Source organism: Pangasianodon hypophthalmus, chromosome 13 (genome assembly GCF_027358585.1).
Source record: "Pangasianodon hypophthalmus isolate fPanHyp1 chromosome 13, fPanHyp1.pri, whole genome shotgun sequence".
NCBI lineage: Eukaryota > Metazoa > Chordata > Actinopteri > Siluriformes > Pangasiidae > Pangasianodon > Pangasianodon hypophthalmus.
This window is the reverse complement of record NC_069722.1, coordinates 23457765-23483970: the sequence shown is the minus strand read 5'-3', so window position 1 is coordinate 23483970 and position 26206 is coordinate 23457765. Positions and strand designations below refer to the sequence as shown.

The 26206-nt window shown below is 35.8% G+C and overlaps 2 protein-coding genes across 5 annotated transcripts; one reads left to right on the top strand and one right to left on the bottom strand.

The window, feature by feature from the left end:
- Window positions 1-463: 463 nt before the first annotated feature.
- On the top strand, window positions 464-20150 carry flr (fleer). 4 transcript variants are annotated; one of them, XM_053239432.1, is made up of 20 exons: window positions 464-651; window positions 822-887; window positions 3661-3870; window positions 5520-5576; window positions 6698-6833; window positions 8128-8232; window positions 8675-8803; window positions 9476-9525; window positions 11282-11434; window positions 11642-11707; window positions 11869-11922; window positions 12888-12941; window positions 13539-13615; window positions 13733-13943; window positions 15425-15472; window positions 15641-15712; window positions 16927-17030; window positions 17927-18005; window positions 18698-18827; window positions 19730-20150. In XM_053239432.1, the coding sequence occupies exons 1-20, from the start codon at window positions 598-600 to the stop codon at window positions 19864-19866; spliced, it is 1992 nt and encodes a 663-aa protein (XP_053095407.1). In that variant the 5' UTR covers window positions 464-597; the 3' UTR covers window positions 19867-20150. The 4 variants fall into 4 exon arrangements, with proteins under 4 accessions (XP_053095407.1, XP_053095406.1, XP_053095408.1 ...); XM_053239431.1 differs by having other exon boundaries at window positions 12888-12953; XM_053239433.1 differs by lacking the exon at window positions 15425-15472.
- A 30-nt stretch (window positions 20151-20180) lies between these two features.
- Window positions 20181-24986, bottom strand: c13h16orf89 (chromosome 13 C16orf89 homolog). Its single transcript, XM_026947110.3, has 8 exons — window positions 24656-24986; window positions 23704-23856; window positions 22343-22493; window positions 22150-22267; window positions 21896-22058; window positions 20810-20914; window positions 20620-20697; window positions 20181-20319 (listed from the first exon to the last, which is right to left on the bottom strand). Exons 1-8 carry the CDS (start codon window positions 24816-24818, stop codon window positions 20216-20218), a joined length of 1035 nt encoding a protein of 344 aa, XP_026802911.1. The 5' UTR covers window positions 24819-24986; the 3' UTR covers window positions 20181-20215.
- Between the last annotated feature and the right edge of the window lie 1220 nt (window positions 24987-26206).

Genomic DNA, 26206 nt, shown 5'->3' with positions numbered 1-26206 from the left:
TTTATATTTTATTTTTGCGTTCATTATGCAAAAGACTGATAATAACAACAGTGGTTAATTATTATGCATGGCATGCACGTGAATAATGTTTATTTAAAAAAAAAACAAATAATAATACTACTATAATGTTTAATAATTAATTAACAAACAAACATTATAGTAGTATTATTATTTGTTTTTTTTTTAAATAAACATTATTCACGTGCATGGCATGCATAATAATTAACCACTGTTGTTATTATCAGTCTTTTGCATAATGAACGCAAAAATAAAATATAAAAAAATAAGTTTAAAAACGAACAGACAATGTATAAAATCTGTAAATAATACTTTCATATATTTTTACCATTTATTTTATATACATTGGAACAAAAGCTCAGAAAAAGTTAATATTTTTATTTTTCTTGCGTTCACACGAAGGGCTTTTAAAGCGCCAGCGGAAATGATTTCCGGTTCCGGTACTGTTGCCAAGTAACGGAATCTTGTGTGTCCCTGATGCAGGTTATGATGCTGCTCAGCGTCTAAGTAGCTCGTGAGCTATAATTGCGTGTTATAATTGTATTTATTTTAATTAATAAATGAATAAAGTGTTTAGAAATGACGCTGACTCCGATTAAAGATGGCGAATTCACCGCTACGGTGTATAAACTGGTGAGTTGATGCTAAGTTTAAGGCTTGCTGTTAGCTTAGCTACCTCGCGCGCTACGATAATGTCACAACACTGCCTTCCATTACATTATTAACTGTAATGTGTTTTACTGTGTCTTCTGTTTTCCTCTAATGTTTATGATATGATTATTTATGATTAATGTTCTGTTAAGATTAAAGATGGACGTTATGGAGACGCTATACACATCCTGAGCAATGAACTTCAGAAACACATGAAAGTAAGTCACGTGTCTTTCTTTTATTATTTATGTTTTAGTTATATTTAATTTATTTATATTTTATTTATTTAGTTTATTTCTATAATTTATTATAAAATTTAAATCATTATGCACTGATTTCTCATGATCCATCTAGATGCACGTAGGCACAAAAGTTTGCACCCCCCTGGTTTCTAGAATAGAAAATTATATATACATATATATATAATATTTAATATATAATGTGTGTGTGTGTAAATTGGACCTCTTTTTTATTTATCTACAAATAAAATGATTCCAGGTGTATCCTGTAATAAAGACAGCAATCCAGAAGGTGTCAAACAACAATACACAGAAAAATAGCTTCTTTTTTTTGGCAAAACATTGTCAGTGTTGTAACATGCAGCATTTGACAGATTTATTTTTTTTTTTTTAACTTGAGAAACATCCGTAAGACTAAATACTAACTATCTTGTTGACATGTGATACATTCCATATAAACTACATTTCTGTGTCTTGAAAACTGTGAAAACTTGCCAGAAGTGCAAATGTACAGGTGAGATGTACAGATTAGCATGTTTATTTCATGTTTTTATTTTTATTGCTACTCGTTTGAGTATTTCAGAAACTGCTGATCTCCGGATATTTTCATACAAAAAAGTCTCTAGAGTTTACACAGAATGGTGCGAAAAACAAAAAACATCCAGTGAGCATCAGTTCTGTTGTTAATGACAGAGGTCAGAGGGTGTGGTTATTCGAATAACTACTCTTTACAAACGTGGTGAGCAGAAAAGCATCTCAGAACATGTCAAACATTGAGGCAGACGAGCTGCAACAGCAGAAGCCAACATCAGGTTTCTACTTTGAATAGGATGGCAAAGTGCATAAATGTAAATATTTAAAATAAGTAAACTGTGCAGTCTCTACAAGCTGTGACTATTCTATGACTGTTCTCTACAAGCTGTGACTGTTCTGTGACTGTTCTCTACATGCTGTGACTGTTCTATGACTGTTCTGTGACTGTTCTCTACATGCTGTGACTGTTCTATGACTGTTCTGTGACTGTTCTCTACATGCTGTGACTGTTCTCTACATGCTGTGACTGTTCTCTACATGCTGTGACTGTTCTGTGACTGTTCTCTACATGCTGTGACTGTTCTGTGACTGTTCTCTACATGCTGTGACTGTTCTGTGACTGTTGTCTACATGCTGTGACTGTTCTGTGACTGTTCTCTACATGCTGTGACTGTTCTATGACTGTTCTGTGACTGTTCTCTACATGCCGTGACTGTTCTGTGACTGTTCTGTGACTGTTCTCTACATGCCGTGACTGTTCCATGACTGTTCTGTGACTGTTCTCTACATGCTGTGAAAGTTCTGTGACTGTTCTCTACAAGCTGTGAGGGTTCTGTGACTGTTCTCTACATGCTGCGAGGGTTCTCTACATGCTGTGAAAGTTCTATGACTGTTCTCTACATGCTGTGAAAGTTCTATGACTGTTCTCTACATGCTGTGAAAGTTCTATGAATGTTCTCTACATGCTGTGAAAGTTCTGTGACTGTCTACATGCTGTGACTGTTCTCTACATGCTGTGAGGGTTCTATGACTGTTCTGTGACTGTTCTCTACATGCTGTGACTGTACTATGACTGTTCTGTGACTGTTCTCTACATGCTGTGACTGTCCTATGACTGTTCTGTGACTGTTGTCTACATGCTGTGACTGTTCTGTGACTGTTCTCTACATGCTGTGACTGATCTGTGACTGTTCTCTACATGCTGTGACTGTTCCATGACTGTTCTGTGACTGTTGTCTACATGCTGTGACTGTTCTGTGACTGTTCTCTACATGCTGTGACTGTCCTATGACTGTTCTGTGACTGTTGTCTACATGCTGTGACTGTTCTGTGACTGTTCTGTGACTGTTCTCTACATGCTGTGACTCTTCTGTGACTGTTCTCTACATGCTGTGACTGTTCTCTACATGCTGTGACTGTTCTGTGACTGTTCTCTACATGCCGTGACTGTTCCATGACTGTTCTGTGACTGTTGTCTACATGCTGTGACTGTTCTATGACTGTTCTGTGACTGTTCTCTACATGCTGTGAAAGTTCTGTGACTGTTCTCTACATGCTGTGACTGTTCTCTACATGCTGTGAGGGTTCTATGACTGTTCTGTGACTGTTCTCTACATGCTGTGACTGTTCTATGACTGTTCTGTGACAGTTCTCTACATGCTGTGACTGTTCTATGACTGTTCTGTGACAGTTCTCTACATGCTGTGACTGTTCTATGACTGTTCTGTGACAGTTGTCTACATGCCGTGACTGTTCCATGACTGTTCTGTGACTGTTCTCTACATGCTGTGACTGTCCTATGACTGTTCTGTGACTGTTGTCTACATGCTGTGACTGTTCTGTGACTGTTCTCTACATGCTGTGACTGTTCTATGACTGTTCTGTGACTGTTCTCTACATGCTGTGACTGTTCTGTGACTGTTCTCTACATGCTGTGACTGATCTGTGACTGTTCTCTACATGCTGTGACTGTTCTATGACTGTTCTGTGACTGTTCTCTACATGCTGCGAGGGTTCTATGACTGTTCTCTACATGCTGTGACTGTTCTCTACACGCTCTGACTGTTCTATGACTGTTCACTACATGCTGTGAAAGTTCTGTGACTGTTCTCTACATGCTGTTACTGTTCTATGACTGTTCTCTACATGCTGTGAAAGTTCTGTGACTGTTCTCTACATGCTGTGACTGTTCTGCTGCCGTGTTTGTTTTTTTCTGCAGTCCAGAGCCGCTCTGTCTCTCCTGGGTTACTGCTATTATCATGTGCAGGATTTCACCAACGCAGCAGATTGTTACGAGCAGCTCATTCAGCTGCACCCAGAGGTGGAAGACTATAAACTGTACTACGCCCAGTCCCTGTACGGAGCGTGTGCTTTCCAGGACGCAATGAAAGCCACGTTTCTTTTGGACAGCCCTACGAGTCACACCAAGGTGATGATCCACCCTAATGTAGCAGAAAAGTATCTCTCAAAATGTTCTTACAGTAAATCTGGGGTTTGAAAATAGAACACAATGCATAATAATAACATAATAACATAATAATAGCATTTTTCAACTCCAAAATAGCAAACGATGGTTAAAGTGATTAGACGCATAACTGTGATTCAGTAGAAGATTATAATCTGAAATTACGCTTTATTTGACTTTGCTTTTTGCTTACAACCAGCGCAGAGCGTTTCACTGCTTCAGTCGGTGGTTAGTGGTTACGTTTCTGTGTGTGACCTTGTGGAGACAAACCTCAGGACTGCGAGAGACCCCAAACCCGAAATTACTCAACTATAATTAGCTCTCTCTCTCTCTCTCTCTCTCTCTCTCTCTATCCAGCATTCACAAGACGTTATTCACATTGTTCTAATTATTTACATTAGAAAATTCATCAGTGTATCATTGTTTATTATATATTACGAATAGTTAACATTAACAGTTTGTAACACAATACAGTACAGAAACACAGTTTCAGTTTCACTCGTCTATTATTCGTTTTTATATCGCTTTATGTCCATTAATAACTGCTTTATTGTTCAGCGCATCATCTCTGTTTGTACCCACGGTGTCATTTTTGCCTTGATCCTATTGTGAGAAATGTAATATTATAAATTAATTATAATTTCTAGAGTTTAGAGCTCATAAATATGGCATATAATTATTATAAATAAGTTGTAACATTTTATAAATATTATATATATAATATAACACAAGGACATGTCTGAGTGTGTCTATAATTAAACACACACATATATGTTGGTGCATTATGAGAAGTTATAACAGTGCTATAGTGTGTTATAAGAACTGCTACAATTAGAGCAATTTTTTACAATTTTCATTTTCCAACACCGATACCTTGAGAATCAGCTGATACCAATCTGATAATGTTTTCTTTAAAAAATACTAAGTTTCTTTCTTTTTTTTTTTTTTTTTTTTTTTACTGAAACACTTTACAAAAATCACCAACATTGTAAATATAATAAAGATAATAAAATCAATTCTACCAAAAGAAAAACATTCAGATCTCTTTAAATGTAAACATTTCCAATTCCAGAAATACATCTGTTCTCTAAAAACAGTTCCAATCTTTGGCATTTGTTACAGGATCCGATATCCCATATGTTTTTTTTTTTTGTTTGTTTTTTTTTAAATAAAGATATCCAATCTGCTGGTATCATCCCGGTCCCGATAGTGCGCATCGGATCAGTGCTGTCTCTACTTATAATGCATCTTTACAGTCTTTTAACAATTTGTAAGCAATGCTACAGTCTGTAAGGCCTTTTTCCTAAATCATTATATATATGATGTTTATAATGCTTTACAAACATTATAACATGTTATGAATGTATTCATAAGTTAGGATGTAAATGCGAGTGCACTTATAGTCTGATCAACACAAAACAGAAAGCATATGGTACGTAGTTTTTTTAAAAAAAAAATTTCTCAGAGATTTTTCAGTTGAATTGAATCGGGGATCAGGCGTCTGTTTTAAATTGTTTATTTATTTATTTTTAAGAAATAAATTACAGCCAGAACATTAAATCATTGACACAGTACTAATTTCGTTTCCTCAATCTGTTCTCGGTCGCCCACAGATGCTAAAACTTCAAGCTGCTGTAAAATACGGAGAGGAAGACTTTCCAGCAGCGATGGTGAGTTCATGTTTTTAAAGCGAACAACATTAAAAACAACACAACAACAGTGTTTTCTGTCAACATTTGTTTTATTCCTTCTTTACAAAATGGACGACTCTGATTTTAATGAACAGTCCAGCATCTCTGTCTATGTGTGTTTCCCCAGACAAGAATTTTGACTCTATGATGCAAACAGCTGTTATCCAACTTTTGTACCACAGCGAGGTTCAATTCTCGAATCTGATTGGTCAGAAGGTGTTGATTCATTTTCTATAACAGCAGCTCTGACAGTAGTGCAGCTATAAATCAAAGGTTTTGATTATGTCATAAACGTTATAATAATGCGCTCGTTCTAATACGTTATCATTTTAATAGTAAAAGTGTGTATTTGTTTGTTTGACGTTTTCTGTAAGGAGGCGTTTATTTAACATTTAGCGCTTTTGTACATCTTCAGGACAGAGGAGTTTACGCGTTTTAGTTTCTCGGAAATGTGACAAGCTGCATTTTTTTTATTTAACGTAAGCGAGAAAAGTAACTAACTTGTTTCGTGGATGTTCTGAATTACTAAACGTAAACTATAAATGGAAAGACAGTATGACTTGACGTACTTTAATAAATAAAATTTTATAATTTTGGCCATTTGCTGTGGCATAAGGGGAATAAAACACTTTATAACATTGTTAGAGGAACATAATCAACTTCAGGGTGATAACTGTGCTTCATTACATCACCTCATCATTGATTATTTTCCTGTAACACCATTTCTTGAAGTGTTGCATTCCTTATTTCAACATTATATCAATACAGTATTAAGTAGTTCCTGAAGGTTTTGTCGTATCCGTACACCATCAGAGCCGCACTGCTAATATTATAATAACCAGTCCACTGCACCAACTACACTTAGACTTGCATTAAAAGTGTGTTTCGGGGAAACGTCAAAATTCTTGTCCATCATCTGTGGTGATATAAAGTAACATTAATGTTATAACTATTTTCTCTTTCGCTGTTAAGATATGCTGTAACACCGGTGCGTCGTCTCAGCTCTTACTGCTTATTGCTTACTGAGCACTACATGCAGCTTGACGTAGCTGGTTTCTGGTTTTGGCAAAATTAAAGTTTTAAAAAAAAAATCGTTCCAGGCTTTGGTGGAGCAGTTGCCCGTGGACGACCCGGACACCGAAGTGGATCAAGGCTGCTTGCTGTATAAGCTCGGAGAATACGAGAAGGCCTGCGCCAAGTTTACAGGCGCCATGCAAGTGCTGGGATACCAGCCAGGTGAAAAAGCCAGGGTTGTTCTTTTTTCTTTTTCTTACACACACACACACACACACTTCAATCCGCACACTCAGTCAGTTTTATTTGCATGGCTAAAACGAATTATACAGTGAAAATATTTTATCTGTATTTCCAGGAATATCGAACACATATCTAAGGAATAAAACACTCTGTATCATGATGTTATAGGAATATAATCAACAACAAGGTGGTGTGATGAAGCAGAGTTCCTGCTACCACACTGAAGTTGATTATTTTCCCCTAACAGCACATCCTGAAATGTTTTATTTCTCTCTCACTACAGCATTAAAGATTAAAGAAGGACATACCATCTATCTCTTTATAATTGTGTTTAATGTTGTTGAACGTCGATGAAGCGAGTTAGTTCCTCTTCTCACTTACGTTATAGCAGCTATAAACAGTCATTCACTCACCAGCCTTTCTTACAAGATTTCCAATAATAACACATCGCAAGGTGTTTTATTCCTCTTACACCACAGTGATTTGCCAATAATTAATGTTTTATTTATTAAAGAATGCCATATTGTACTTTTTATCTCTATATAATTACACTGTAGGCCATTATAAACTTGTAGATGATTATAAAGTGCTGAACCTGGAGACTCCTTCCATAAATATTAAAAAAAAAAATTGTCTCCTTACAGAAAACTTCACCATATCAACGATTGCACAAGTTTTTCATTTCTCTGTGCGTTGTGTCTGCCGTAAGTCCCTGCGTTACGTGTTACTACAGAAACGATGGCATATTAGAAGGAGCACGTTAATATAAACCTGTGATTTGCACCCAGACCTACTTTCTGACCAATCAGAATCCAGAACTCGACAGCGCCGTGGTATAATATATTTAAAAAGAATTAAAATGCACCTATATTTTACAATCTAAGAAAAAAAAAATCAAGAATTGAATTTTATCTCTATCATACTATATCTTAATCGTGGTAGTGAAATGTACCACACTCAATGTCTTGTTATGAATTAAATTTCTGTCTTCCTCATTTCTTCCAAATGTACTCTATATTTACAGTTTTAGTGCCAAGACAGTAAAGAGTGGTATTTAATAGTATGTTTGGCCACATATTTTCTCTATGAGGGAATCGATGTTTATATATATTTCCATACCAACAGGAAAAGCGATATGGTATGAAACGGTATGTTTATATTGGCAGGACGGGTCGGCGGCCCTCGGGGTAGTCATTTAGTATTTTTATGGATGTGGTTGTGGTACGGGAGATCTACATTTTTCACCGTGTCTGATTTGTTTTTCTCATTTCAGATTTGGCTTACAACATCGCTCTCTGTCACTACAGCCTCAAGCAGTACGCCGCAGCCCTCAAATACATCCGGGAGATCATAGAGCGAGGGATAAGGGAGCACCCAGGTTTATACCCGTTCACCATCTCGCTTTAAAAATAAGCGCTTAGTTCTTCCACATGGGTGTAACCTTCATTTTCTGTTCCAGCATGAAGCTCTGGGCTTGGCTCTGCGTCTCTAATGAAGTCATTTTCCAAAAATGAGCTTATATAACCGAGATGATGTTCAGGCCAATTTAAGCTGAGAAGAAAAACACAATTTCAATTCCCAGATCTCTTTATTTTCTTTATATCTCTTTATATCTCCTTCTCTTATGTGGTGATTTCCATAAATATTGCTGGTATTACCAATAATTAAGATGCAGATAAATGATCAGAAATTTTCAAAAATATTTTCCAACCTTTGAAATGAAATTAAAAGACAGCCTGGTCCAAGAAGCCCACTGAACAAAAAAAAAAAACGGTTTATATTCTGTTTATTAAAACTCAGTTCCGTGTTTTTATGCACAGAACTCGGAGTCGGCATGACAACCGAAGGGATTGAAGTAAAAAGCGTGGGAAACACGCTCGTGCTGCACGAGACGGCCTTGATCGAAGCCTTTAACCTGAAAGCAGCCATCGAATACCAGCTGAAGAAGTGTGAGTACAAATTAAAGACAAAAATAACACAGCGCTGTTCTTCAGTTCTCGACTGTGATTGGTCAGAAGGTAATGTATGCTAGCAGATTCAGAGCTATCATCAAATACTGAATCATTATGACTCAAAATGACTTATGACTCAAAATGGTATCATATTGTACATATTGTATTGTAGCAGATTCCTTGGTATCGCAAAAAATTTAATCACTGACTTAAGAATCAAAATCGTATCGCAGAACTTTCAGTGCTATTGTCAAATATCAACTCACAAATATCGCCTCAAGTGCTGAAATCGTATCGTATAGTAGCCAATTCAGTGGTAATGTCAATTATCGCATCGTTGCTTTGAGTCAAAAACGTATCATTTTTGAGATTAAGTGGTGTGTGTGTGCGTGTGTGTGTGTGTGTAATATATATATATATATATATATATATATATATATATATATATGTATGTATATAAAATTGTAGCCTTATGAGCTGCAATCAGATCATATTGTATGGTAGCAGATTCAGTGGTTTTGTCAAATATGGAATTGTTGCCTTATGAATCTTCATTGCATCATGTCGTGTGGAAGCCTGAGGTTTACACCCTGTTACAAAACATGCAGCTTGTGAATAAAATAAAGGAATTTGAAACACTTGTTTTTGTCCTGTTTCTGACCTCTACAGATGATGATGCTCAGGAAGCGCTGACTGATATGCCGCCCAGATCAGAAGAGGTACATGTCGTTTATTATTTTTTCCACACACACACTGTGTTTCTGATCTCCATCTCCACCAGTAACTCGAATAACTTTGCATGTTGAGCTTGTCTTTGCAAGCAGAAGCTGTCAGATGAGCCACATGCCTGTGAGCAGAGAAATTTTTCCATTTTTTCCAGCAGGCGTGCTTGCTCATGTAAGCGACCTTTTTCCTGAGTTCATCAGTGAACCTTTTTTTTGGTTTCTGAACAGACAAGTTCGGAAAATGACTTGAGTTGAAGGTTTTACATCCTCATTGGTGTGGAATGGAGGTTCCTCTGTGACACTGATGGGAGTTTAAGGCCCGTTGGCTGTGGATCACACACACACACACACACTTGCCTGTGTAAACTGATGAAAAGCTGTAGAGACATGCTTTCCCGATACCAGGGGAGAAATAATAAACCCAAACACTGGCCCCTGACTTACGCAAGCGCTCGTTCCGGCCCTGCGGGAGACGTAGTTAGGAGCACTGAGACGTGTCCAGCCGGGTTAGACCCAAGAAAACCACTGGATTGCAACATAAACACCAAATGTTTACATGTTTACGCGTTGGTCTGTGGGTTACAACATTCCACGAACAATTATCCGTATTAGGTGAATTCCTATTCATGATTATTTAAAGCTAATTATTAAAAAAACAAGTAAACAAGCAAATCATTTTGTTTATTACAGGAGGTTCATTTGTGCAGAAGAACTCAGTGGATTGGACATTAAAGTAGTGTCTTTAGTTGTTTGCTTCCCTCTGGTGTCAGCCAGAGATAAGTTCCTGTGCATCTGTTTATTACAGGCTCAAACCGCGATTTCTGTCGGGAATTACTAATATAGAGTCATACAGTACGTCACATTTACCATCTATACTCGTTCGTGAAACCACTGAATAGGGCTGTGAAGAGATAGCAACGTTGAACATTATACTATACAGAAATAATATTTTTTACAGAAAAATTGATTTATTAAAATATTTTAAAAATATAGCTGAATATGTTTTAGGCAGTATATTAAAATACAGCCTACACTTGTTTTAAGAAATTGGTTATTTATTTCTTAAAACAAATGTAATATATATTTTAAAATATTTCTTTAAACAATATTTCTTAAATCAAACAAAGGCTATATTTTTAAAATCAAGGTTTAAAGTTTCAAGAAATATTTTTTTAAAATATATCCAATGATTGTTTTAAAAAAATTGTTTTAAGAAATATTTAACAACTATGGCCTGCATTTGTTTAAGAAATATTAATTTAATTTAGACTTATATATTTGTATTTAAGAAATATATCTTGCATTTGTTTGAATAAATATTTCTTTAAGAAATATTTAAGAAGTATAGCTTGCACTTGTTTTGAGAAATTTTGTTTGTTGTACCTTGAACTGCTACTGCAGTGGTATATGGCATTTAAAGGTGCCATTTGAATAGCTGTATTTCTTCATTTTTCTGGCCCTGAAATTAGCTCCTCCCACAGCTGTAGCAGAGCTGATCAGCTTTGCTGCTTTTTTTTTTTCTTACAAGCATATGTAGTTTCAGAATAAGTGGTTCGGTGAAGAAAAAAAAAAACTTTTCAGTGCAACATTACAGACTGCTGCTTTAATGTCATCATGTGAACATTTTTGTTGTCTATGCAAATAGAACAAATGGTGAAAAGTGTGATATTGGATTGAGATGATAATACTATCATCGACTAATTAGCCAGATCCTTCACATTAGCATTAATGCTTCATTTTCCGATCGCAGGAGCTCGACCCCGTCACGCTTCACAACCAGGCCCTCATGAACATGGACACCAAGCCGACAGAAGGCTTCGAGAAGCTCGCCTTCCTCCTGCAGCAGAGCCCTTTTCCTCCCGCCACCTTCGGCAACCTGCTCCTGCTCTACTGTAAATATGAGGTGCGACTCTTCCAAAAGTTTCAGCTTTAATAATTCATATGATTTATTTATTGCTTTCTCTGTGAGCTGGATTTTGCGTGGTTATGTAATACCCTGAGGAAGGATTTCTTACAGAGGAATAATGTCCTCCTGCTGTGAATTTTAGTCCGTGCTATGGTTAAATATTTTTTAAATTTTAATTTAATTAAATTTTTTTTTTACTTGCAGTATTTCGACATGGCAGCTGACGTCATGGCTGAGAACGCTCACCTCACCTACAAGTTTCTTTCACCAGTAAGAAAAACATTTAAGCGTTTAGCATTTAACTGGTAAATTTTCAAGGAGGAATATGAATACATATTCAGTGCTAATAAAGCAGAATTCAGTACTTTACTTTTATAATGACTGATTGTGAGTGTGCTGCTTTGTTTTTTTTGTTTTTTTTCCGTGTTCAGTACCTGTATGAGTTTCTGGACGCCATGCTGACGAGCCAAACTGCTCCAGAGGAGGTAACACTCATCTTCACCCTTATAGTTAGACTCATTTTTAATATGCAAAAAAAAAAAAAAATACACTGAACAAACAGATATCAAGTAAAAGTATCTCGACTATAGACAAATCGTGACCTGTTATATTGACTGTTATAATACTAAGGTCAGGAAATGTATCTAATATTTCTAATATTGAGATTAAAACAAATGTAACCCTATTATTATTATTACTTTCCACTTGAAATGATGGTAGTTGGTTTTTTTGGGGTTTTTTTTTGGCATTGTGAAGCATACAAATAAAAAAGACTATTTTACGTCACGTGATCTCCATGGGAAGGGACTTCGTTAATCTATTTCCAGAAATATTGTTTAAATCAATTGTTCTGAACGTTTTTGTACCCAAGGACCCGTTTAACTGCGAAATAAATTCCACAGACCCCCTGAATATGGATTTATTTCAAAATAACTTCAAAATACTAAATAACTTTGTGGAGATTTATTTTAGTTCGGAGTTGACTTTGGTGCTTGGACCCCTAAATATAATAGCTTTGATAATAGTGGGTTGTGATTTCCACTAATGTAACAAAATTAAAAATAAAAAAAAAGTCTCAGACTCTCTCAGTATGGATTTATTCCATGAATGTTATTTAAATTTGTCAAATAATATTTTGTAGAGCTTTCTGTTCCTGAAATTTCCACATTAGGTCTGAGTTCACTTTGGTGCTTGGGCCCCTAAATATAATAGCTTTATATTATAGTGGCTTGTGATTTTCACCAAAACTCACAGATCCCCCTGGCTATTCTTCACGGATCCACGAGTGTCCTCAGACCCCACTCTGAGAACTACAAGTCTGGGTTCTGGGTTCAGTAGAACATCCCTTGCTTGTTCTGTTCACTCCTTAGCAAGGGATGTTCACTCGTCTGTGGTAACTTAGCTTAGCTTGTTTATCAAAACTAGAGCTTTTGCATGTCTTCTCCTCCAGGCGTTTCGGAAGTTAGACGACATGGCAGGAAAACTGACGGAGCAGTTACGCAAGGTCACCAAACAGGTTACTTTTTTTTCCACTTACCTTGACCGTGAGTGTGTGTGTGTGTGTGTGTGTGTGTGTGCAGGCATTTAAACTTGAAACAAAGGCGTTAAGTGAGAAGTAAAACAGTTGGAGGCATGCTGTAATAGGAAAATAATCAATGACGTAAAGCAGAGTTACTGTTACCACCACAAAGTTGATTATCTTCCGATAACAGTATTATTCCTCTTATACCACAGCAATTTGTAGACGATTATATTTATTAAAGAACAACAGATCATACTTTTTATCTGTTTATAGCTACATTTAACAAGAGAGCTCCTGTTATCACTTACTTTTTAGCAGCTATAAACAGACATTCCCTCATCAGCCTCTCTTTTTTTCTCTATCTTGAAGTTAATAAGACAAAAAAAGGCAACTCCTGACACTGGAGACTCCTTCCATAAATGTTACATAAACTTCTCCTTACAGCAAACCATTAATATAAACACCTTCTGACCAATCAGAATCAAGAATTCAACAGCGCCGTGGTATGAATGGATTTTATTGTATAGTAACAAAAAATAATGAAAAAAAAAAATACTAAAAGCCATTTTGTCCTTGAAGGTGCAGGAATCACGACGCACGCGGGACGACGAAGGTCTAAAAAAAGCAGTCGAACATTACGATCAGCTAATCGAGGAGTACGTGTTTAAACCTTTCCATCGTTACTTGTGTGCTAATACTAAAAACTGGCTGCGCTGGATTGGATGTAAGCTTTCCTGAGCTCCGCTATGAGTTACGCGGTTATTGTTTTGCAGATACATCCCTGTGCTGATGGCGCAGGCTAAGATTTACTGGAACCGCGAGAACTACAACATGGTGGAGAAGATTTTCCGCAAGTCGGTGGAGTTCTGCAACGAGCACGACACGTGGAAGCTGAACGTAGCGCACGTGCTCTTCATGCAGGAGAACAAGTACAAAGAAGCGATCGGATTCTACGAGCCCATCGTAAAGAAACACTACGATAACGTGAGTGCCGTGTGATCAGAAAAGAATTTAGATACATTTCAATATGTTTCAGTGGCACATATTAAACATTTAAAAGCTAATTTGAAAGGTAATGGACTGTACGTACACTAGCAGGCAAAAGTTTGTACCCCCTAGATTGAACAGATTTTTCAGTGTCTTAAAGACGGCTAAATTTAGTGTTAACATCTCAATTATTATTCTCCACTAATAAATAAAAATATTAATAGCAAAACTGAAGACCTTCGAAGAGTCGGGGTGTACAAAGATTTTACTGGTAGTGTAGAAGCAATAATACTGTTAATAAAGATGATTTTATACATAAAATATTTAGGGCCCTCTGAAATTTTTTTTCCCTCCTAAATATTACTTTTGTGTTAAAATTAAAATAGATTTTTATAAATTCTTACTATGTGAAATCATTCAGAAAAGGCTCTTTTTATATCGAAAATATTTGTGACTCTATGAAATGTTTTTTTTTTCTTTTTCAAATTCCGCTTTATGTTTTCTGTTTTCTCTTTTATATTTTAATTTTTAGGTTTTCATTTTTATGTGCTTTTATTGTAATAAATTAAAAAGAATCTATGAAGGGACTTAGGAATTTTTTCCATAAAATGACACATTAAATCTTTTTTTTTTCTGTTTTTAGTTTTCTTTTTTTTATTAAAAAAGTTAAATTTTTTTTTTCTTTAAATTGTAAGAAATCATTCAGCAAAGGTCTGTTTTCATACATAAAATATTTGGGGCCCCACGAAATCTGTTTTTTTTTTTTTTTTTTTTTTTTTTCTTTGCAGATTCTGTTACACTTTTTGCTTTCACTTTTTTATTTTTTTATTTAAATTTTAAGATTTGTATTTTTATTTTATTTTTAAATTTATTTTTTATTTTCATTTTTATACATAAATATTTAGGGCCCTATGATTTTTTTTAATTGCATTTTTTTCTGTTTTCTCTCTTTTTTTAAATTTTAATATAGAGATTTTTTAAAAATTTCTTTTACTGTAAGAAATCGTTGAGCATTGGCTCTGACACTAACTGAGCGAGTTAATTTATAATAATTTCACCAGAATGTGTTTCTGATATATCTGAAATTAATTTTTCCTTGATGTGTGTGTGTATATATACACGAGGGTGAGTCAGATGAAAACTTTAAATTATAAATTTTTTATTTTACATAGATTTTGTTGCACATAGGTGTCACAAGAGTGTATCATTTTTCTAATTAATCTTCATTTTGTTCAGTGTGAGTGTTCCAGCGATTTTTATTTTTTTTTTCCTCTAAACAAAAATTCCTCTAGATTCAATTCTAATTTATGTCGCACTTTGAAGGTTTTCATTTGACTCACCCTCGTATATTTATATACAGCAGTTATATTGAACTAAGAATTTCCATGAGGGTAAATAATGAACAGGAAGTAAAGAATGGCCGTAAAGCAGGCGTAGGATTTGTATTGAAGTTGTGTTTGTTTGTTTTCGCTCACTAGCTGGAACAGTGTAACATTCAGGAGTGTCCCTGCAAAAGAAAGCCTTCGGTAAAACGCGTGCTAGCATGTGAACCGTCTGACTGCATGGGACGTTGAGTGTGTGTTGGAAGCTTGCTGTGTCCATATGGATGTCGTCTGACCGTGTTTTATCGATCCTTATCCTCCGACTGAATAAGACGCCATGTTTTCTTTTCTTTTTGTTTTTAAATCTCACAGATCCTCAACGTGAGCGCGATCGTTCTGGCTAACCTGTGTGTGTCGTACATCATGACGAGCCAAAATGAAGAGGTAAGAACTGTCTTAGATTAGCAGTGTATTAGAGGCTGTTGTGTTGTGACCCAAATAATAATAATAATAATAATAATATAAACATTATTTATGTACCTTTCATACATTTAAAAAAGCAGATCAAACGGAAGGTAGTCAAAAATAAAATAGTAAAATAAGCACAATAAATAATAGCAGTGATAGAAAAAAGAACATAGTAGAAATATAGAATATAAAGAATATCATAACAAAAAGTGTAAAAAAAATTAAAAGTAATGTAAAAGTAGCATTCCAGTAAAAGTAAGAAAAATGCTAAATACTAACGTGGAAAATAAAATTATATATATATATACGGAGCAACAAATAGTAGCAGTGACAGAAAAAAAGAAAATAATAACAGTTAAAAAAAATTATTGAATGTAAAAGAATGTGCCAGTAAAAGTAAAGCAAATAATAAAAGCTGGTTAAATGGTATTTTTTAGGTCTTTACCATTCCACCATTTTAAAAAAAAAATGGTAATAATTATTATTAGTGACAGAAAAAGAAAAAAAAATAGTAACAGTATAAAATGCAGCAAATAATAGCATTTTAAAACACGATATATATAATAAATGTATTAAAAATAGAATAAAGGTACAATATATCAAATATAAAATTAATGTAAAAGGAATGTGCCAGTAAAAGGGGAGCAAATAATAAAAGTGGGTTAAATACCAAACTGAAAAAAATGTATGTTTTTACTGTTTGTTTTTTTTTTTTTATACAGTGATAGATTTTTATTGATTGGTTATTGGTGTGCTCCACACCTTTGGCGCATAACAACAAATTTTGCTTCACCACTCGTTTTAGGTTTCGTATGTAGAATATGAAGATTAATGATTATAAGAAACAATTTGGAACATTTGGAGATATATGAAGGTGTTATAGCACTGAGAGTTTAAAAACTAGTTGTAATCTTTAACAGTGAACTGTAACAGGGTCGTCGAGTTTCAAAATCAGAATGTTATTCTCTTCAGGGAAAGCTCTGCCACATTAATTGTGGAGGAGTTTTGAATTTTGAAACCAGAAAGACAATTCTGTATGCTGTTGTCCAGCTTCCACAGCTTCACATATTTAAATTAAAAGGTTTATTTTATTACTTATGTTGTCATTTATGTTATATATTCATTTTTGCCGATTTTCGAAGGGTGCCAATAATTCTTGACGGTTACGTGTGTATGGTGTGTGTCTAAAGGCAGAGGAGCTGATGAGGAAAATCGAGAAAGAGGAAGAGCAGATCTCGTACAATGACCCAGACAAGAAGGTGTTTCATCTGTGCATCGTCAACCTCGTGATCGGGTAACGCATCGCGTTTCATATCGCGGCTTAAAGGTGCATTGTGTTGTGTGTTTAAAAGTAATTCTGCTAACGAGTAACAATCAGAGAATTTCACATATTTCACAGTATCGCCTTGATGTACAGTACGACTGGCTAGGTTTTTTTTTTTTTTTTTTTTATTTCAGGCTCCTGTTAACATGCAGAACCTTTCCTTAAAGGTGCAATCAGTGATTTTTTTAAAATGTATTACTAGGATAAATAACCTGAAAAATTTGTAGAACATGATAAAAAATAATTATTTACGCAATGATCTCATAACAAGCTGAGAAAACTTTAGTAAAACCCTTTTTCTAGGGACACGCCCCAGCGTCCCTTCACTCCACCCACCATCTCGATTTATGTCTCCTATCATGCAACATAAGCACAATACGGTACAACAAACATTACGCACATTTATCATCGATATCTAAATAACGAAGTAAGACAACAGCCTTAATTAAAAAAATCCACCTTATTGCTTGAACATGATGTCACAACTGACCTCGGTCATGCTAAATCTAACTGGCTACTGTATATTCTAGGGGCGGGGCTTTGTGTACATGGTCGAGAATTGGAGGTGGGGTTAAAGAGTAAAAAAAAAAATCGTTCCAATGTTGTTGTACTTCACCTACGTAACCACTAGAGGTCCAGTCTTGACTAAAGCACCTTTAAATGACGACTCACGTGTGTGGATTAAAGGGAGGTGGGGTGAAGGGGCGGGGAGAAGGTGGAGGCTTCTTAAAAACAACAAACAAGTGCAGTTTTTTGGTTCAGTCTTGTACCAGACCTATAACTCGTATACTAAAGAAGAATGCGTATATATATATATATATATATATTGTTACGTTTCCGTTAAAACCATGCCATTGTTCCTGCAGGACCCTGTATTGCGCTAAAGGCAACTACGACTTCGGGATTTCTCGCGTGATCAAGAGTCTGGAGCCGTACAACAAGAAGGTGCCGCGTATTTAACGTCTTTCTTTCCTCGATATTTTCTCCACATCCACCAGTGTTCAGCGCTCCCATAATCACTCGCTGCTAAAGGGGATATTTATTTTTATTGTGCCAAAACGGAAGAGCGCTCTGCCACGAGCAGCTGAACAAACACAATCCTTTCGTTCTCAGAGCCGTGCTGAGATAAACGCAGACTCACGACTACACAGTTTAGCTCACTCCTGTCCTTGTGTGAGTGAGAGACACATATTAGGATACATTAAAGATCTCTGGTGTGTAATGTATTAATAATGCAAGAACTCGAGTTAGCTCTACTAGCTAGGACTGCTGTAACGTGATTATGGTTAGAGTGTGGGTCACGTGAGCTGCTTTTTACAAACAAAAAAAAAAAAAAACAGTAAAAGCTGCCTTATAAGTCATTTCTACTAAAGAGACAACATGTTGTTCTTAGTTTATTTAATCAATGTGTTCATTTAAGTGGCATTTCTTGACTTTTGGTTTAACAGGTTAATCTTTAATCAAGAGAACGTATAGTTTCTTATTCTGTTGCCTGAGTTGATTCTCTTCTTCGTTATGGATTTCATTCATTAGCAAACACAAACACTTTAAAAGCATCAGCAGTAAGAAGATTGTGAATGTGAACGTCGGATATCGTGGTGTAGCGGCTAATCCGTTACGTGTTGCGTGAATTTCAGCTCGGTACAGACACGTGGTTCTACATTAAGAGATGCTTCCTGTCCCTGCTGGAGAACATGGCCAAGCACATGATCATGCTGAGGGACGCCGTGGTGCAGGACTGCATCCAGTTCCTGGAACACTGCGAGCGTAAGTGTTAAAAGACCAGTTCAAATTAAAAAATAACGAAAGAAATAAAAGTTTGTTTTGGGAACTGTTTGTTTTCTTGGTTTAAAATAAGTAGTAGCTGTAGCTAATTCATTAAAGAGTAAAGATGCAATAAAAAACAATCTCATAACTTTGAGCTGTTGTTTATTTAGTGGCTAGTTATAATGCAAATGATGCGTACATAATACATGAATAGCCTGCTAGCTAATCAGCTACATAAACCAACCCATTCCACTAAGCCGGCTAAGCATGACTGTAATCCTGTAGATATTCAATTCGTAAGGAGTAAATCACTCTGTGTCGTGCTGTTATAGGAAAATAATCAACGATGGTATGATGTGATGGAGCGGAGTTCATCTTACCACCATGAAGTTGATTATTTTCCAGTAACAGCATGTTCGGAAGTGTTTTATTCCTCATACACCACAGCAATATTCAAACGATTCAAACGTCGAATTATTTATTAAATAACGGCACATCGTACGTTTTTCATTTGTTACTGAGAAACCGGAAACTCCTTTGTCTCTGTGGCAGAGAAATTAAAATTACAGTTTTAACCTCTGACTGTGACAAAGCGCTGACACTGGAGACTCCTTCCATAAACGTAAAATAAACATCTCCTTACGAGAGAAACATCACCATATCAACAAGCACACACTTTGTAAAATTTGTTCATGCGTAGCGTTGGTTGTATAAGTTCCCGTGAATGAGGTGTTACTATAGAAACGATGACGTATGACAACGAGCGTCTTAATACAACCAGAGGAAAACAAATCGACGCCTTCTGACCAATCAGAACGAAGAATTCAGCAATGCAGATTTGTTTTGAAAGTTGATGTTCTTCTTAATAGAAGGTTAATTACGCTTCTATTCTCTGCCCAAAGTGTACGGGAAAGACGTCCCGGCCATCATCGAGCAGCCTCTGGAGGAGGAACGCACACACATCGGAAAAAACACGGTCACGTACGAGGCTCGCATGCTGAAGGCTCTGTTCTACGAAGTCATCGGATGGAACGACTAGCGACTATTACTGAGCTGATCCTGGCTCAGCTTTAGCACTAAACACAGCAGACATCTAGAGGCGATGTTTCTCGTACCCGGTAATACGATGTAAAGTGTGTGTCTGAAGAAATCCGGAATATTCCACTAATTTCACATTTATTTATCATTGCTTTTTCTATAAAATGTTTCTTCTTACAATTATCAATGTTATCGTCATCTTTCATCTACCACCACAAGATAAAATATTTACTGATATAATATTTACTGTTACATAAAAAATGAATAAATATTTTTTCTACAGAAAAAAACACATGCTTATTATTACTGAATATGAATTTGTTGTTTTATAATTTTTTTTTTTTTTTTTTTTACACCAGTGGTCGTTTTGTAATGTCTTGCTCAGACAGGTAAAAGTTGAGGTAACCGCCCAGCGCGCTCATGGCCACGCCTGTCGTGTGACTCGAGCATCCGTCTGCAAGAAGACAGCATTATTATTTAATTTACTGAAATTAAATAATTTAAAAAAATATTTAAATTAAATTCACATCTTCACAAGGAATTGTAACAGCAGTAACAGGAAAATACAAAAAAAAAATTTTGTGGTGAATTTTTCAGATGTGACTTTAATTTTTTTATTTCTTGACAATTATTCCTTTTACCAAATGATATTTTTTAAATCGGCTGAATTACTGTTAATCATATTTTAAATGATTTTCGATAAATACACTAAAACTGTTGATGTACAGGAAATATCGTAATGCTTTGTCATCACCTTTCAGAGTTTTCTCCCTCCTTTTCACTCGCTTGTGCGGTGCATCCAAGTATTCCTCAAACATATGCGAGTAGTCCTCTGAGAGGAAAAGAAATGCGATAGGGATTTGTCAGACTGTTTCACTGTACGGTTCAGATTATATTCTAAACTACAGTTAGGTGTGTAAGTTAATATCAGCTCACACACTCACCACGTTTCCCGAAACAGCCCAGTTCTTTGTCCTGCCAGGCCAGAATGTGCTGCAGCCAGGCGGCTTTATAAAAGTCCGAGAATCCAGCCAGCCCACATAAAAGAACTGAAAAACAAAGTCAATGCTCACTTTTACTTTCTTTAAAAAAAAAATCAGCATGTCATGTTACAGAAAAACCACAAAAAAGCGTAAACTCCTCTGTCCTGAAGAAGACGCAAAATTCTAAAGTTAAAAAAGCTTTAAAAGTGCTGACACTGGAGACTCCTTCCATAAATGTTAAATAATAAACTTAATTCTTCTTTGTTAAATAACACCGTGTTTTTAATTAGTTCATTATTAGCCTTAGATTATGCTCATTGTATAAAGTCGGAGTTGTATATTAGACATGATTTGGATGAGAATATTTGTGTATTTATGTTTTTTATGTGGATTTATTCTGATATTTTATGAAACCATTTATATACAAACAGTAAAACTGAACCTACGGATGTCTTTTCATCTGACATTTTAGATAGTTTAGAAGTGCTAAACTGGTAGCTATAATCTTCTTGTAGTTGTTAGCTTAAAAAAATACTTAAAAGACTAAGTTTAAACATCAAACATCTCGGTGTAAGGGGATAATTTCATTTTTAAGGACGTGATAACTCCACTACAGCTCAGCTCATACCTCCGACTAGGACGAAACGCCCCTCAACTCAGAAACTCGGGACGTCTCCTCAACCCTGAGTTCAGCAAGCGACGTCAAATCAACATGGCCGCTCCCAGCACGAACAGTAAACACAGCAGCACTTCTTACCTTTAAATGATACAACTACTTGCTTTAGCTCGATCAACATATTCGCTTGTTAAATCTGTAACACTGACTCTACAGATCACATAGTTAGATTTTTGCTAACTAAAGACAAGCCAGTTTTGTTTTGTAGCTCGAACACACAGAAGTTGAAAACGACACCATTCCAAGCTCTGACTTCACACTTCCGAGGTAAGCTGAACGCACCTTTAAACTTCAGATGCCAGTCTTGTTTGGAACTGATATGTGATAAGGATGTACAATGAATAATAAATAAATTATGAATCGCTACTAACTGTTCTCCATGAAGATATCTTGTGTTTGCTCATTGAAGCCGTTGATGCCCATCTCCTGGTTGCTCTTCATCATGTTGGAGCAGAAGATCCTCTGATAGTGTTCCACAGTGATGTTGACCCGCGAGAGCCTCACTTCCCCCTTCAGCATCCCGGTACATCCTTTCTGTAATAATAATAATCATAATAATAATAATAATAACAATAATAAATGGATGGACTGAAATGTAACATGGCTGCATGCACAGCTTCATTACCATCGTCCCGATCATGAAGTAGAGCAGCTGGTGAGACAGAGAGTAATGTGGACACCCGAATCGAGTCATCGTGTCCCTGCAGGCCTTCGTGACGATGCACGGCGTCCCATCGTCTTTCCTTTTGAATTGAAACAATCGTGAATTCATGAGCATTGATTTTTTTTAAACAAATGTGACGGTTTTTTTTCCTTACCAGGTTCCCAGAAGCAGCGTCATGCACTTATCCCCGAGCTGCTCGTCGTAACACTCGACAGATCTCGGCGACGTGTACGCCAGGGACGGGTCCGTGGAGATCCATTCACGAGGCAAGGACCAGAAAGACGCCGACAAGACGGGTTCAAACTCTGCAGGGGATTTACAGTCGAGTGCAAAATTATTGGCGACCTGTACTGGGTGTAGATGATGCACATTACACATGATGATTCAAATTTGATGCTTGAACAGTTGGAGAAATTACTTCTCTCGTTTGTTTTTTCCTCTCTCAAAAACATGGAAAAATTACAAAATGATCACCACCTATGAATGCATTTTAATTCAGAATAATCAGGCATCCTAATTAGTTTGTCATTTTTAATGTTCTCAGTCTCCAGCAACTCCATTCTTGGTAATCATGTGTTGTGGTCAGATGAAACTAAACTCAGTCTTGCTCAGTCATCAGCATACGTGGTATAAAAAATGAATACTAGGAAAAGGATCATAGATGCTTTGGGGCTGTTTTTGTGGCTGGTGGGTCGAGGGCTGTTGTGAAGATTGCTGACATTATGAATTCCACGATCCTATCGTTTCAGTCACATGATTTTTCTGACTCGGTCGCCATGTTCGGGACGTTTTGCATGGAGGAGGATGTCCAGTCTTTACTGGAGAAACATTACAGCAAGAAGCTCGGTGCTCTTATTCTCTCTCTCTCTCTCTCAGATGATTCACTGAATATTAAACTTGGGAGTACAAATCAGTTTAAAAAACAAATGTTTAGTAGGAAAGAAAAAAAGAAAACTGTTTATGACTAAAAAAAAAACAAGTGTGTTTAAATAAAACTACAGAGCTTCCCAAAATATTACTCTTTGCATGGTATTCATTTTATATATACATTTGTTTATCTGTTTTTTTATGTCATTTTGTTGTACTTAAAGGTACATTAGGTAGGATTAGTCAAGTTTATTTCAAAGTTAGGTCTCTGCCAGTTAAGTAGGTGGGTTTGACATTTGAATGATTTTGCTCATGTTCAGGAAGCTCCGCCTCCAGGATCTAGAGCGTCTATAAAATGATTGACAGGAGGCCAATCCAAACACAATCAAACATTCTGGACCAGAAATCAGCGTTCCAAACAGGATTTCTGACCTGCTTAATACACTTGTCCTGAAGCCATGGCTTAAACATTTATAACATCATGTTCTACATATCTTCCAGGTTATTTGTACAAGTAAGAAATTAAAAAAATAAATAAATAAATCAACTATTGCACCTTTAATATGATTTTTCTTCTTCAGTCATGTTGTATGTTGCGTTGTATTTTGCAGAAGGGTTGTCTTTTTTTTCTTTTTCTTTTTTTTTTACCTTTGTAATATTTAGGATCCATCTCCTGGAGAGATGCGACAGCAAGAGCCATACTCTTGTCCAATTTCTTGACCAGAGACACAGCGATGGAGCGCTGAGAGAGGTTCAGAGAATCTGAATGGGTCTGGGATTTCGTGGCTTCCTGTAACTGGGCTAAAGAGAAAAAAAAAATCAGAAATCTCGTGTTGAGAAACATAAGGATTCATCGTGGAGGTAGGATCACAGAATGCAGCTTATTGCTCTGGATGTCAGTAAAGATGGCTGATAAGGTGTTATAATATTGTTATGATGATATTTATGATATCTGTTATAAAAGGAAAAAAGAGAGACTGGTCAGGGATCGACTGTACGTAAGTGGTAGCTTGTTTCTCAGATCTACAACATAATATGACTAAATGTAACTATAAATGGATAAAAAGTATGATGGTTCGTTCTTTAAGAAATAAAGAAATATATAAAAATTATAAAAATATGTTTTAATAAATATAAGCGCTGAATGAAATGGCTGTAGAGGAATGAAACACTTCAGGACATGCTGTTAAAGGAAAATAATCAACTTATGGGTGGTAACAATACAAATTCCACGGCATCACACTGTTTTTCTGTAAAAGCACATGAAGTGTTTTATTTCTTGGAAATTGGAATGGCTTTGGGGGAAAACCTGGGAACTCTAGTCAGAAGAAAATGATCAGAAAGTGCGAATGAGATTTTCTGTAACCTGGTAAAAGTGCACCAGAAACTCAGTTTATGCAAAAAAAAAAAAAAAAAAAAGCTTTATGCAAAACTAAAATGCAGGTATGTTGCCTACTTTTAGAATTTGTTATAGTGTTGTAAATTGTATTCTGCACTGTGCATGCTTTTATGCTTTTGCAGCCTACTCTGACTTTGCCATTAAGTTCTATAAATTACTTCCCAAATTAATTAATTAATTAAAGTGTGTTGAAGAGCTCACCTTGCAGGATGACATAACCAACGACACCATCCAGATTCATGTTCCTGCTCTGCTGCTCAAAAAAATGCACTCCTTTAGACAAACTCTCCAAAATGTCATCTATAACCTCCTGGTGCGCAAAGCGCAGGCTCGCGACGATCAGGAGTGTCACGAGCGCGCGCATCTTTCCAAAAATCAACAACAATAATAATAATAATAATAATAATAATAATAATAATAATAATGCAGAAGCTCCGGATCCTGTGTGATGGTTTTCTTTATTCCTGATCAGACAGAGCAGAGTGCAGAATATCCCACAGCCTAGAACTCCAGTGTGGAGTGTGCGCGAGGAAGCGAGTAGTGGGCGTGGCTAAGAGGCTATGAGTCACGTGGATTAGGCAAACAAACGCAAATGTTTGGGTGGAGAAAAGGGGTGTGTCCGACATCGAAAAATACTTTTTACATATTACAGTTTTTTCCCCCCCAAAGTTACACTCTACTGTTTCTCCTGGATTAAAGGTGCAGTGGCTCAGGCTGGACCTCTAGTGGTGAAGTAGGTGAAGTACAACTACATATTATATTATACACACACACACACACACACACACACACACACACACACACACACACACACACATATATATATATATATATATATATATATATATATATATATATATATATATATATATATATATATATATATGTGTGTGTGTGTGTGTGTGTGTGTGTGTGTGTGTGTGTGTGTGTGTGTGTGTGTGTGTGTGAAATGTAAACATGTGGGAAAGCAGAATGTGTACAAATAATTTCACATTTAAAAGTCACACAAAACAAGAATTTTCCCCCTGTAAGACTAAAGGATTATTATTTTAAATTCTTGATTATTGGATAAATAATTTTTTTCTCCCAAATCATTACTAAAGAGGTTTTTTTTTAATTCCTGATTATCCATTGAATATTTTTAAATCCCAGTTTATGGACTAACCTTTTTTTTTTTTTTTATCTCTGATTACTGACTGAATATTTTTTAAACTGACATTACGGGCTATTTTTTTTTTTTTTTACCTCTGTTACCTCTGTTTATGGGCTAAATATTTAAATCCTAATTATAGCATAATTTTTTCTCCCTGATTGTGACCTAAAGATGTCTTTAATAATCCCTGATCATGAGCTAAAGAATGTTTTTTAAACTCTCATTATGGGATAATTTTTTTTTTTATATATATTTTGGGTGTTTTGGCTGGTGGCACAAACCCAAAACATTGACAGGATTCAAAACCAAAAATTATGGGTTAAAGAATATTTTTTTATCCATGATTATTGGAAAGATTTTTGAAATAATTCCTAGCCTAAAGAATTTTCAGTATCTGTGATTATGAGCTAAAGAATGTTGATTACCTGGTTTAGGTGTGCTGGGAGGCGGGGCTAAACCAAACCATAGACTGGATATAAAGTGCTTTACCTAAAAATAATTCCCTCTAAACAAACTTTATTGCATTTAGACTTAAGGAATATTAATTAATTGTTATTTATGTGAATGTGTACTGCTTTTTGTAAAGGTTTTATTAAAAA